The 12,378-nt window shown below is 42.0% G+C and overlaps 1 protein-coding gene across 14 annotated transcripts in view; it reads right to left on the reverse strand.

The window, feature by feature from the left end:
* The window catches only part of PTK2 (protein tyrosine kinase 2), a 221,046-nt gene that overhangs the window by 21,837 nt on the left and 186,831 nt on the right, over positions 1 to 12,378 (reverse strand). For 12 of the 14 annotated variants that reach the window (XM_082235513.1, XM_082235524.1, XM_082235525.1 and 9 more), the window contains 3 exons: positions 7,273 to 7,384; positions 4,518 to 4,604; positions 881 to 1,018 (listed from right to left, as the gene is read on the reverse strand). In XM_082235513.1, the coding sequence (XP_082091639.1) occupies positions 881 to 1,018; positions 4,518 to 4,604; positions 7,273 to 7,384 (337 nt within the window). Of the gene's footprint in view, positions 1 to 880; positions 1,019 to 4,517; positions 4,605 to 7,272; positions 7,385 to 8,095; positions 8,252 to 12,378 lie in introns of those variants that run through there. The other 2 variants (XM_082235517.1, XM_082235514.1) reach the window with 2 other exon arrangements.

Genomic DNA, 12,378 nt, shown 5'->3' on the forward strand with positions numbered 1-12,378 from the left:
TTTTCTATCCATTACAGACCATCTATTTGGATGAAAAGGCACTTGAAAAAAGTTATCAGAAAGAGAATTGAAGCCATGTATATTTAGATCTAAAAACCCTCTTATACCACTAGAAGCACTCAGCTAACTGTAGCAGCAATTGCCTTCAGCAACTGAAACAGGTGCTTAATGGTCCTCCCAATGCTTCGTGTCACTAGCACTACCACCCACCCACTCAAAATGGCATGCCAGTGATGCTTTGTCATGAGTAGAACCACTTGTAGGAAGTTGTTGTACTAAGAGGTTGGACAGGGACGTTTAAACAGAACACCAGAAGAACAAGAATGTTGTTGTTTTTTAGCACAAAGTTTCAGCCTCCTCCAGTATAGTGCATTAAATGATGAGTATATTAGAACTGCTGCAAGGTCAGGGACTTGGGTACGGGAAAGGGCAAGCCGAAATCTTGCCTGCGAAAGGAATGAAGACCAACTGTGAAATGTCTTGTCATTCACTGAAGAAGGAGAATGGTGTGAAACCAACACTAGGTTCCCTTTTCTCCCAGCAGATGGCAGCTGTATAATCTACCTAGTATCACTGCCCTCTGGCTCTGGCTGCTCTGGTGCAGCAATGGAACAACTCTGCACTTCCCTATATGGATTGCCTGGGATGATTAACTAGCTCTCTCAGAAAAGCAAGGCTGCACAGAAGCATCCTGGGAGCTGCTTTCGTCATACAGATTATGTCAAACTGGGTGGGGGTGAAACACCAGAAGGAGGACAAATGAGGCTATTGAAGCCTTACTGAAGGAGGTGGAGGAGGGAAAGGGGAGAGGGAATACACATATTAGCTAGAAAGCAAGAGAATGCTCTCAACTGCCCACAAGTTGCTGGGAAGAAGTTACCTCCATGTTGGGTTGCCACATGGATATTTCTTGAGGCCGATGATTCCAGGAATCTGTTTGATCCAAGAGGGAAGCCTGGCCTGGATAAATGCTACCCGCCATAGCTGGAATCCCATGGGAACTGGTGTACCCTGAGACCTACCAAAGAAAGCAATGAGAAATGCCTGAACTCACTACGAAGTCTCCAGTTAAACTTTTACATGTTTTACGAGTTTGTCCTCATAAATAAAAGGGGGGGGGGGTGGTACAAAAAAAAAATTCCAAGTGAGAGAAAAGGAGTGTTGAAATTGATGCTTTCAGCCACAATATGACATGCCCTTAGATGCTGCCTTATATGTACCTAATTTTTAGAGATTATTTCTGAAAAATGAAACTTATAATGCCCTTAATGAACATGCCCATATCAGAACACTTGTGCATGATATACAAGCGCACAGTGCTTGCTGACACTATAATGATTATGTTTGCATTTCCCTATATATACTGCTAAATACAGACCCCTGGCATTTTCTACAAGCTTTTACATCTGTGGTGGCAGAAGATAATTAGCACAAGAAGCTGGAAGATGTTCCAACAGTTTCTCCATTGTGATCCAAAGCTGGTTTCAAATGAGAGACCGGTTTAAAAATGCACAGCATTGTAGACATACTGCAAGCTTTGCATCCATCTGTGAGTTACTGCAATAATTATTGTCAAAGGATCCAGGGTGGTACAAGATCAAAGATAAAACAAAGCAAAATAAATACATAAACTTTGGCTTCTCTTAGCAAATGTAAAAGCCTTCAAGGAGACCGCTGAGAAGTGTCTTATCGGAACATTTAATTGCACTTCCACATCTGTGCAACATTTGCAACTTACAGCTTTCCATAAACCCTGAATAAATGCGGAAGGATTATACTACAGCTTTAAGACAACAGTGCAGCAATAGTGCCCACATTTTTTCTTTCAGCTCTGACCTCTCAGCTTCTGCCTAATCCTCTACCTCAGTCTCATCCACATTTCTTCCCAGTAGTCTTGCAAATGTGTCAGCATTTAAAATGGCAAAGACAGAGCTCATACCCTTTCCATTCGAAACTACGTAATTCCCTCACTCGTGTAAAATGAGAGATGCTGTTACCTGCTTCATCTCCAGATTCTCACTTTTTGGAGCACTTTGGGTAAGATCTGCCAGCATCCAAACCATCTTCAAATCCTGCCTGCCTTGTCTGTCTTTACATCACATTACACCCTTCCCTTTTCTCACTTGGGAAAATCCTTAATAATAATAACTTATTTATTTATATTTATTTATTTATTTATTTATTTATATTTATATTTATATTTATATTTATATTTATATTTATATTTTTATTATTATTATTTTATACCCCCGTCCATCTGGGAGGGTTTCCCCAGCCACTCTGGGTGGCTTTCAACAGAACACTAAAATACAATAACCTATTAAACATTAAAAGCTTCCCTAAACAGGGCTGCCTTCAGATGTCTTCTAAAAGTCTGGTAGTTCTTTTTCTCTTTGACACCTGGTGGGAGGGTGTTCCACAGGGCGGGCGCCACTACCGAGAAGGCCCTCTGCCTTGTTCCCTGTAACTTGGCTTCTCTCAGTGAGGGAACCGCCAGAAGGCCCTTGGCACTGGACCTCAGTGTCCGGGCAGAACGTTGGAGGTGGAGACGCTCCTTCAGGTATACTGGACCCTTGCTCCAGTTGCCCCTCCTCTAAACCACCATAATATCCTCCTCACTGGCATTACTCAGGTTGCATGCCCCTGCCGAAAACAACTTTCCCTTTTGAGTATTTACAATTTTATGGCCATCCCCCTCAATAAAGTCTTCTGCACTCTCTCTCCCTATTCACTTCTGATTCCCAGTCAAGGTCAAATGTCTTCGCTCTCAGCCTGCTGCAGACATAGGAGCTCCATCATCTGAATTCCTCCTCACCCACTGCAACTTCAAATAAGTCAAGCCTCGTGTTCGTTCCTTCCACTGAGATGCTGGCATGCACAAAGTGACAGACTTAAAGCACGTCCCCCCCCCCTTATATATATATTTTCCCCACCTCTCTCACTTTCTGGTGCCTTTGTTCTGCTTCCATTGCCTTTGCACAAACTCACTGGCTATCAGCATCATTTGCTAAATTCTCATATTGCTCAATGTTGTTTGTTTTTTCCTACACTTGAACAAACTTTTCAAATCAGCTGCACAGCCTCCTTCTAGTTACTCATCAAAACCATTTTCAGCAAAGTCCTTCCTACCTACGTCCCAGTGCGTTCTTAATCTGGATGTACCTCTGTTCAGTGCTATTTTTCTAGACAAAGAGGTGCCGGAACTCACCATGAACACATCCCTCGTTCTCTTAGAATGGTAATGGTGCCCACCTGAGGGATACCAGAACTGAATTCCACTAAGTTCTGGCTGAAAAAAAGCTCTGCCTCTGATGCTTCTCATCTCTCCACTATGCCAACCTCGCTCAATCATTTGCTTTTTAAAAGACAGCGAGAATTATAAATTGGGAATGAGTAATTATACATTCACCAATATAGGTATTACGTTTTTTCTGGCACAATGAAAGGAATGCACAAATAAACAGTTACGCAAAGGGCATACAAATAATAACAATATGGAAATCTAAAAAGGACATTAATTTTAAAAATTGCAGGAGGGAGAGAATTGGGTTCTTGGCATTAGAAATGGTATATACCTAAGTTTTTTCCATCTTGCATATTTGTCTGGTGTAATTACTCCTTTAATGGGGGAGAGCCCATAGCTCAGTGGCAGAGAACATGTTTTGCATGTAGAAGGTCCTAGTTGACAAGACTGGGGCGGGGAGGAGGGAAAGAGACTTGGCTGAAACTTTGCAGAGCTAGTGTCTGCCAGTGTACCAATTCTGGGCAAGGCAGACCAAGAGAAGGTAGGAACATAGGTTTATATTAATAACAACTAAATGCACCTTCTATTGCTGTCAGTTTCTTCTCTCTTTTTCAAGTTACTGTGCCAGATAATGTGTTTTTGACAACCCAACATAAATCCATTATTCCTTCAGCAACCCAATTTCAGGGTTGTTAACATTCTGCAATTCCACGATAGCAAAGTTCAACCAAATAAGTTTGTAGTGGGAACAGAATTCATTATCAGGAACAACATCTTTCATTTTAAAAAAAAACTAGCTTCAAAATTGTGATAAATGTGCTTGAAAGTGTATGGGTTGCGCCTGGCAAAATTACAGAAGCTATGCCTGAGCATAATTAGCAGGAGGAGGAAAAAGTATGAAAAATAAGTCAATAGTAAAATTTTTTTTAAATAATATGCCTAATTTTTGTTCCCCTGACCAGAGACTTCACCACTTCTGCCCCATATCTGGTATGCAGTTAGCAGTAACTGTTTAATACCAAGAACTAACTTAGTTGGTCTTTAAGGTGCTACTGGAAGGCATTTTTTTATTTTGTTTAATGAGAGTAACAGTAATATTGGAAACGGAGTTGTGCAAAAAGCTCTTACAAAAGTGTGTCAGGGCTCCCTATGGGCCATGTGTGGACCATCCCCCAACTATATGAACCATGCTTTCCTTCCTTCTGCAAACATTTAATATGATGATTTTTTTAAAACAGTGAAACAGTAGTGATTAAGAATTAGTTGTTCTCACCTGGTAATGATTGGGCTGTACCATATGCTGTGGGCTGGGATAAAACCCTTCACTGGATCTTGGACTGGGATAACCAGGTCTGCTGGGCTAGAAATACAGAGAAACGCACTTTCATTTCAAAACAAAATAAAGCAACTCACTATGTTTTTAGTAAAATAATAAAATAAAAATGCAACAAAACAGATGCAAGAAGTTTCTTTCATTTATGCACTTAGACTTGGGTTCCATCCTAATCTGCCCAGGACTATCACCAGGTTTATGACTGGCAGCAAATGAAAACATGCAGTAGGGATGGACACAATTTGTATGGCAAAGGAACAAACAAGGTATAAGGACAATTACTAGATGAACAAACTGAATCAACAAAAATGGATTTTGCATTACTGTGATCCCTACAGATGGTGACTAAATAATGTGCTTTACAAATTCCTATTGCATTCAATTGATGCTTTTTCATAGGCTCAAGTATTATTGAAAAGTTCATGAAGGTTGATCCCCACCTACATTACATTCAGGTTCGAAACAGAAGGCAGAAAAGGTAACTAGAACACTTTTCTCTCAGTCACGTCAGAGCCCATCTGTATTCCCCACCCCCCAAAAAAGCACAGATCCAAAATCTCCTCTATTATGTGCTAATCAGGTCCCATTGCTCATTAGCCACAGCTTTCAAAGGATTTAGTGTTGTGCTTCTCTTAATCAAGCTGTAATTCTTCATTCATTAATTTAAAGAAACCTATTATCCACTCAGATTAGTTCTAAGAATTTAACAGTTAATGCCATCAAACAATGTTGTAAAATGCTAGTGGCAGCTTACTGCTACAACTCATGCCATTTGTTTACTTCTGCAAATGTATGTATTAGTTATTCAAAGCACTTCACCATGAGAGTACAGTAATTCAAATGGCTTCGCTACAGGTCAGTGTGAACTTCTGTTCATTTGATTTTATTGCCTTCTGTGTTCTGAAGGGCAAAGCCATGGTAACTAAGAAAGGAACGTACAATATACTTTTTAAAATTTAGTTAGAGCTGGAAAAAAAGCACTCCAAGCCACCATGGCCACCTGGGCCTCCAGTGACAAGACTGAATCCAGAAGCACCCTCAAGTTATCGTGCAAGCAAGTTATTGTGCAACCAACTAGGACAGGCAGTCGCCTCACTTCAAGAACCTGGGACATATTGAATCTCTTTCTTTTCAGGATTCAGTTCCAATTTACTGGCCCACATCCAGTCCACCGTTGTCTCTAGACAGTGGTCTAACACTGAGACCACCTCCCCTGTTTCAGATGGAACAGAGAGTAGACCTTGGTGTCATTTGCATATTGGTGACACCTCACTCCAAATCTGATGACAGCTCCAAGTGGTTTCATATAGATATTAAATAGCATGGAGGACAAGACAGGACACCGCAGGACAACTTGCACAATGCCAAACAATAGCCTCCCATAACTACTTTCTGGAAATGGCCTTGGGAGTAGGATCAGAACCACTGAAGTACAGTGCCCTCAACCCACACCTTTCTGAGGTACTTTAGAAGGATACCATGGTCAACAGTATTGAAACCCACCAAGAGATCAAGGAGAACGAGCAGGGGTGCACTCCTTCCATCGGTCTCCCAACAAATGTCATCAACTAGGATAACCAAAGCGGTGCTGTGATAGGGCCTGAAGCCAGACTGAAATGGATCCAATCAATCACCTTCTTCCAAACATATCCAAGCATCTAGTCTTAATAGTCTCTACTCCAACAGACAGCAATGCACCCAAGGTCTCAGGCAGGGGTCTCTTGGAGCCTTGTGGCATGCAAAGCATGCGCTCTACCACTGAACAAAGAGCCCTTCCCAGCCTGCCAACAACCAATCCCCAGTCAGAGACACATTGGCAGCCCACTCACATTTTATGCAACATAGGTATCTGTCGCATCTACATCAGCATTGAGGGAAAGGCTGATGAAGTGAAAACAGATGTAAGCAAAACATCTGAAAATGGTCTCACCATCCACTGAGCAAGGGATAAGCCCCAGTATAAATTGGAATGGAATGAACTCATTTCTGAATGGCGTGCTATTATGTCGTAAATAAAACTTTATGGATGTCTCACAAGCCAGCTATTTACAAGCGGTCAGGAAGGCAAAAATGAAAATGTTTAATCCCCAGGTAAAATAATACAATGATAATCTGGGTGCCCCTGGGAGGAGATTCTAAAGAGGACAATGAGAACATAGAGAAGAGTGAGCAACCACCTGACGTATTACCACTGAAAGTTCACCTACTATCAGACCCAGTTAATGTCTTCATAGAGGTTTACGGGGAACATGTCATGAACCATACCAAGTTTCAGCAAAGCAGATAACAAAATGTGAACCAAATGAGTAGGAATTACTGAAATCACACTTATTCTAAATTTCAGTCAATAGATAATCAACATCAGATGTTGCATGTCAGTTTCACTTTTTTTTACATTATTTAAGTAAAACTTTTCAACTTTCAAGTATAGAAAAATAACAAGATATGTTGTATTTCTTTCTATTTCTGCTACCTTTAAGCTTTCTTTCTTTCAGGACTTTTTCAAAAGGAGCTTTGCGGCAAAGGAAGACAGCTTTTTAAAAAAAAGAACAGAAAAAAGAATGTAGTTGTCTGCACTTTAACAACAGAGATTCAAAGGCTCTGTATCCGGATGTGGCCTGTGGTGCTTACTCCTGGAATGAAGAAGCCACACAGTTTTAGTATAAAGGATATGAGAGAAACCCATCTTCTGTACCTTGGGAGGAGCCTCATCTGATCCTCCTGAATCCCAGGACACCGTAACCTGTCGCCTTGATTCCATTCTCATCCGCTCCTCCTGCTGCAGCTTCTCTTCCTCCAGTATTGTACTAGGGGGGAAATAAATGTTGCACTGAAGATAAATGGCATTCTGGCTCAGAATGTAATAGATGCCGTCCTCAAGTCTCCTCCAAGCACATTCCCCAAACCAATGGTTCCAGACGGCAGACAAGTAAGGAATTTGCTAGACAAATATGTCTTCTTTTTAGACAGCAATAGAAACGGTTAGGCTTCGTAAGACTAATAGTGGGGAGGGGAAATGGGGGTGTGGGGAGAATGCCTTCGCGAAATTAGCAACTGCATTTTGAAACGCAAGACTCTTAAAACATCAAGACATATGGCAACGAGAGATATATTTAGAAAGTTACGGGTGATCCCACAGAAGAACACTGAAAATATCTATATATCCACATTCCTTTTGATCTAATGGCACCAGTGTAATTATACTGAGGCAATTAATCAAGCACATACTTGCTTGAAAACATTCATACACCACATGTAAAATAAGATTGTTGCATCTCTGAAAAGTCTGAAAGAAGCTTCTGACTTAAGAAGAAAGACGGAAAGGTATTTTCAGTTCTATTAGTAATGTTGAATATAACATCAAATGCTTAAAACTGCATCTAAAACTCTTATTGCTTAACGTTTTACTAGTAGGCAAGCTCAAACAAAAGCTGTGAGAGGCTTCTAACAGAGAACAGAAGGAATTTCTCCAGTAAAACAAATAAGAGTACTACCTCCTCTATTGCTCAGCTACTTACCACATCTTTCCCACTTGAAGTGACTAATTGAAGATTTGCTGCCTCTTCAGAAATTCACTCCCTTTCCTGCCATGCAAATCACCCAACTTGGATAGTAGCCATCTTGAAAAGGCTTGGCATGCAGAAGCTTCCAAGATTTACTGAGCAGTTACAGTATCCTGTGCTACATATATTCTAAGGAGTTCGAAGCTGATCCGATCATTTCCACACTGGTCTCTACAGAGCCACAAACTAATCAGTTTGGCAGCACAGCAACTTTGGGATGGAGTCAGGAGTTTCTAAAGGCTGTTCAGGATTTATACCCTCCTCATCTAGCTCCCCCAGTTAACCACTTGGAATAAAGTGATGAAAGGCATGAGATCAGTTGCCTTAGTCCTTTGCTCATTTTAAAAATAAATTCCTCCTTGATTGGCTATTAGATTCTGCTTCTCTGCTCTGCCAAATGTAAAACCACTCTGCAGTTTCTATAGAGATGGAGAAGGCAAAAACTCAGATAGCAATTTATTTCATCTGGTTGCTGGAAATAAATGGATTTTGAGCCTACTGCCCTGCAATCTCAGTAGGCTCCAAATGAACACACCCTACTGCCACCACAAAGATAGAATAAATCAGACCAATATAGTGCCATTTTTTCCCCTTATAGGTCTGTTCCAGGAACAAAATATCAGGTAAATTTGGTCTGGAGGTGAACAACTGGTTTTTTGTTGTTGTTTTTTGTATACTTTTAGTGAGCTGAGTGTGGTTTGAGAACAAAGCACACGCACATTTGCTGAAATGCTCAAGCGGGTCTTGCATGTTTTTTTAAAATAATGCAACACCTTGCAAAAACTGTTTAGCTAAGATAAAGACAGGATAAGCTGTGTTATGCACATACACAGTCATACCTCGGGTTGAATATGCTTCAGGTTGAGCGTTTTCAGGTTACGCTTCGCGGTGACCTGGAAGTAACGGAATGCGTTACTTCTGGGTTTCGCTACTCGCGCATGCGCAGATGCTCAAAGTAACGTCACACGCATGCGTGGAAGCGGCGAAACGCTACCCATGCAGTTGTGTGTTACGTTCTACTCAGGATGCAAACGAGACTCCGGAACGGATCCTGTTTGCATCCAGAGGTACCACTGTACATACATACAATGAACAGGAGTATTTCTCTCTAAATATTCCCAGTTCTCTGGGTCTGGGGTAGGGAAAGCCTATCTGTCTTATTGCTGGAACTGTGGCAAGGAAGTCCCATTTCATTACTCATCTTCAGGAACAAAGCAATTTGCCCCCACCTTTTGCACACCCCAATTAACAACCCAAATCCTAGCAGCACCTTTGCTTTAAAGAGCACTCGGTGTCATTTGCAAACTGTCATGACAGCTGCAAACCTCAAGAAACTGGTCTCCATGTACACATGATGAACAAACCATTTGTTTATCGAGTTTTTGTTTATTTGTCTGTTGTAACAGCTGGATGGAAACTTCTGCCATTCTACTTGGAGAAGGGTGGAAGAAATGGGGCCTCATGACCACAACACACTAGCTCATTAAAAGCCACAACTTACAAGAGACAGTCAATAGCCAAGACAATGACAAACATGTAGAGCTACAACCAGCTAAAAATGGGAATCCTGATTTCTTAGCTGCATGCCTGGCAAGCTATCTATGCACATCACCGTGGTGTCTCCAGCACTCAGTAATAGTAAGTCTAAACAGATGCAGCAAGAATTCATGACATTTTTCACTTTCAAATTTAGAATCAACCCTTTTCAGATAAGCCGTGTATTTCTAGTTTGCTTTACAGAGGTGCTAACACACACATTGCCCTGGTTCCTCCAAAACAACCTTGCCTGTATGCTTACTTGACAAGTTTTGAAAATGCTTAACTTAAAACCTGAAGAGCCATGGATAAAGTTTGCCTTTGAGTAATGCCTCCCATCTGCCATTCCAAGGATCGGCACTGAGCTAAATCTAGCCCCTGAACCCAAAATCTGGTGCAGTCTGGTCTGGTTGGGGCTGATTGGAGTTACAGCTCAAAGTATCTGGAGAAAGCAAGCTTGGTCTGCACCAGGGGTGTCCAAACATTTTCCAAAGAGGGTCAGATTTGATGAAGTGAACATGCGTGAGGGCTGACCAAAGTTGCAGACCTTTCTTTAGGATTGAAGTTCTTGAGCTTTTTTTAGGATTTTACCACAGAAAATAAACAACTGCCACAGGGGCCAGATTAAACCAACTGGCGGGCCGGATTAGGCCCCCAAAACATACTTTGGACATGCCTGGTCTACACTGATTGGCAGACTCCAGGGTTTCAGATGTCTTCCCAATCCTACCGGAGGATAAAGGTAAAGGTAAAGGTACCCCTGCCCATACCCCTACCGACTCTAGGGTTGTGCGCTCATCTCACTTAAGAGGCCAGGGGCCAGCGCTGTCTGGAGACACTTCCGGGTCACGTGGCCAGCGTGACGAAGTTGCTCTGGCGAGCCAGCACCAGCGCAGCACACGGAAACGCCGTTTACCTTCCCGCTATAAAGCGGTACCTATTTATCTACTTGCACTTAGGGGTGCTTTCAAACTGCTAGGTGGGCAGGACCTGGGACCGAAAGACGGGAGCTCACCCCGCCACGGGGATTCGAACCGCCGACCATGCGATCGGCAAGTCCTAGGCACTGAGGTTTTACCCACAGCGCCACCTGCGTCCCTTTACCGGAGGATACTGAGGATCAAGTCTAAGACCTAGCTGGGACTGATGGGAGTTGCAGCCTAAAACATCTTGAGAACACGAGGTTGGCAGTGGCTGACCTAAAAAATAGGGCACAGGATATGGCAAGCGACATTCAAGAGGGCTTTGCCCATTACGATTCCCTGCTCCCTCCTAAAAGTGGCCTTCTGAAAAAGGATTTGTGAACCAAGTCCCAAACTCACGTGTGGAAACCAGCTGTGGTCATCAGTGGTAAAGGGTTTCACACATGCTCTGAAGGACTCTCTGTTTTGGAAATCCAAAAGCTAGGCTGAGCCATGACTCTCAGAACAGATTCCTGGTGTAACTCCCAGTCAATGCTGATAAAAGAACCCCCAATTTTGGAGCCTACAGCAAGACTTTAAAATAGGGAGCATCAAAGCAACCCTGCCCCCAAATCCTGATCTGCTGAAATGAAGGCAATCCTCAGATGTTTTTGTCTCTGCCCTGACAAAGAAGAGTGTGAAATGGAAATGACTCTGAGAAGCTTTAATCTGCTTGAAGCAAAGGATTAAAAATAACACATAAAACTGCCTTTGTTTGGCCACTGGGAGGGACAGTCCATAGATGGGAACAGCACAACGTCTGGAGATATTTTTGACTATGCCTTTATACAGCTGTTCTAATGCACTCTTAGCATTTTAAAGCTAGAATTCACAGGAGGTCAGGAAAGTCAGTTTGAGCCATATTTTTCCCAAACTGAACGTTATTTGTTGCACAGTAAGTAACGGAGCATGTCTTGTCTTGCAGCTTACCCTGCCAGATCTTAAACAGCTTGAAGGCATTCAACTAATTTTCTTAGCAAAGTTGACATTTTATTTGAAATAGCCATCAGAATGCATTTTTCAGGAAAATACCATTATCCAACTAGCCACAATAACCCGTGACCCTTGTCCATGCCCTAAAAGGGAATTACATGTTGTTGTATTATTAAACAGAAGGCAATCTTCTCAAAGTTCTCCAGACTAGTGTAGTAGGACAGAGTTGTGTTCCTTAATTTATATTTATTTCCTCACATTAACTCTGGCTTACCAAAATGTGTGAATTAGTCAAGAGCAGATGCAAAAAAAGAAAACCTTCTAAACAATTTGGTTTACAAGGCCATGGAAATAAAATATTTGAAATGTGCTCTACGACTGCCCAAGCTTGCATCACCAGCAGAGAATTTTCAACCCTTGCAAGTAAAAGGGCTGACATAGCCTTTATGGAGTGAAAGCAAGGCCAAGGGATCTTTGTCCACAGAAGGGAGAAAAAAGACTTGTGAAAAATATAAAAGTTCTTCTAAGGAACAGCAATCCTCTACTCCGCCTGTTCAGATGAAACAGGAAGCAGTGTTTACTTCTTGACACATAGGGAAAACACCAGTGTCCTTTTTGCTAGAATATAGGGAGTTCAGCACCTCTTAACAATTCATCTCATCCTGTACATCTCTGTTCACTCAGTATCTGAAACCCTACACCATGTCTCTACACCAAGCACATGGCAACAATTTCTTTCTGGTTGAGGCACTACAAGGACCGAATTACCTCCTATGGGGCAAAGGGGAAGTTGGCCTGACCCTAACA

Source organism: Podarcis vaucheri (genome assembly GCF_965113315.1).
Source record: "Podarcis vaucheri genome assembly, chromosome: 8".
In the NCBI taxonomy this organism is placed as follows: Eukaryota; Metazoa; Chordata; class Lepidosauria; order Squamata; family Lacertidae; genus Podarcis; species Podarcis vaucheri.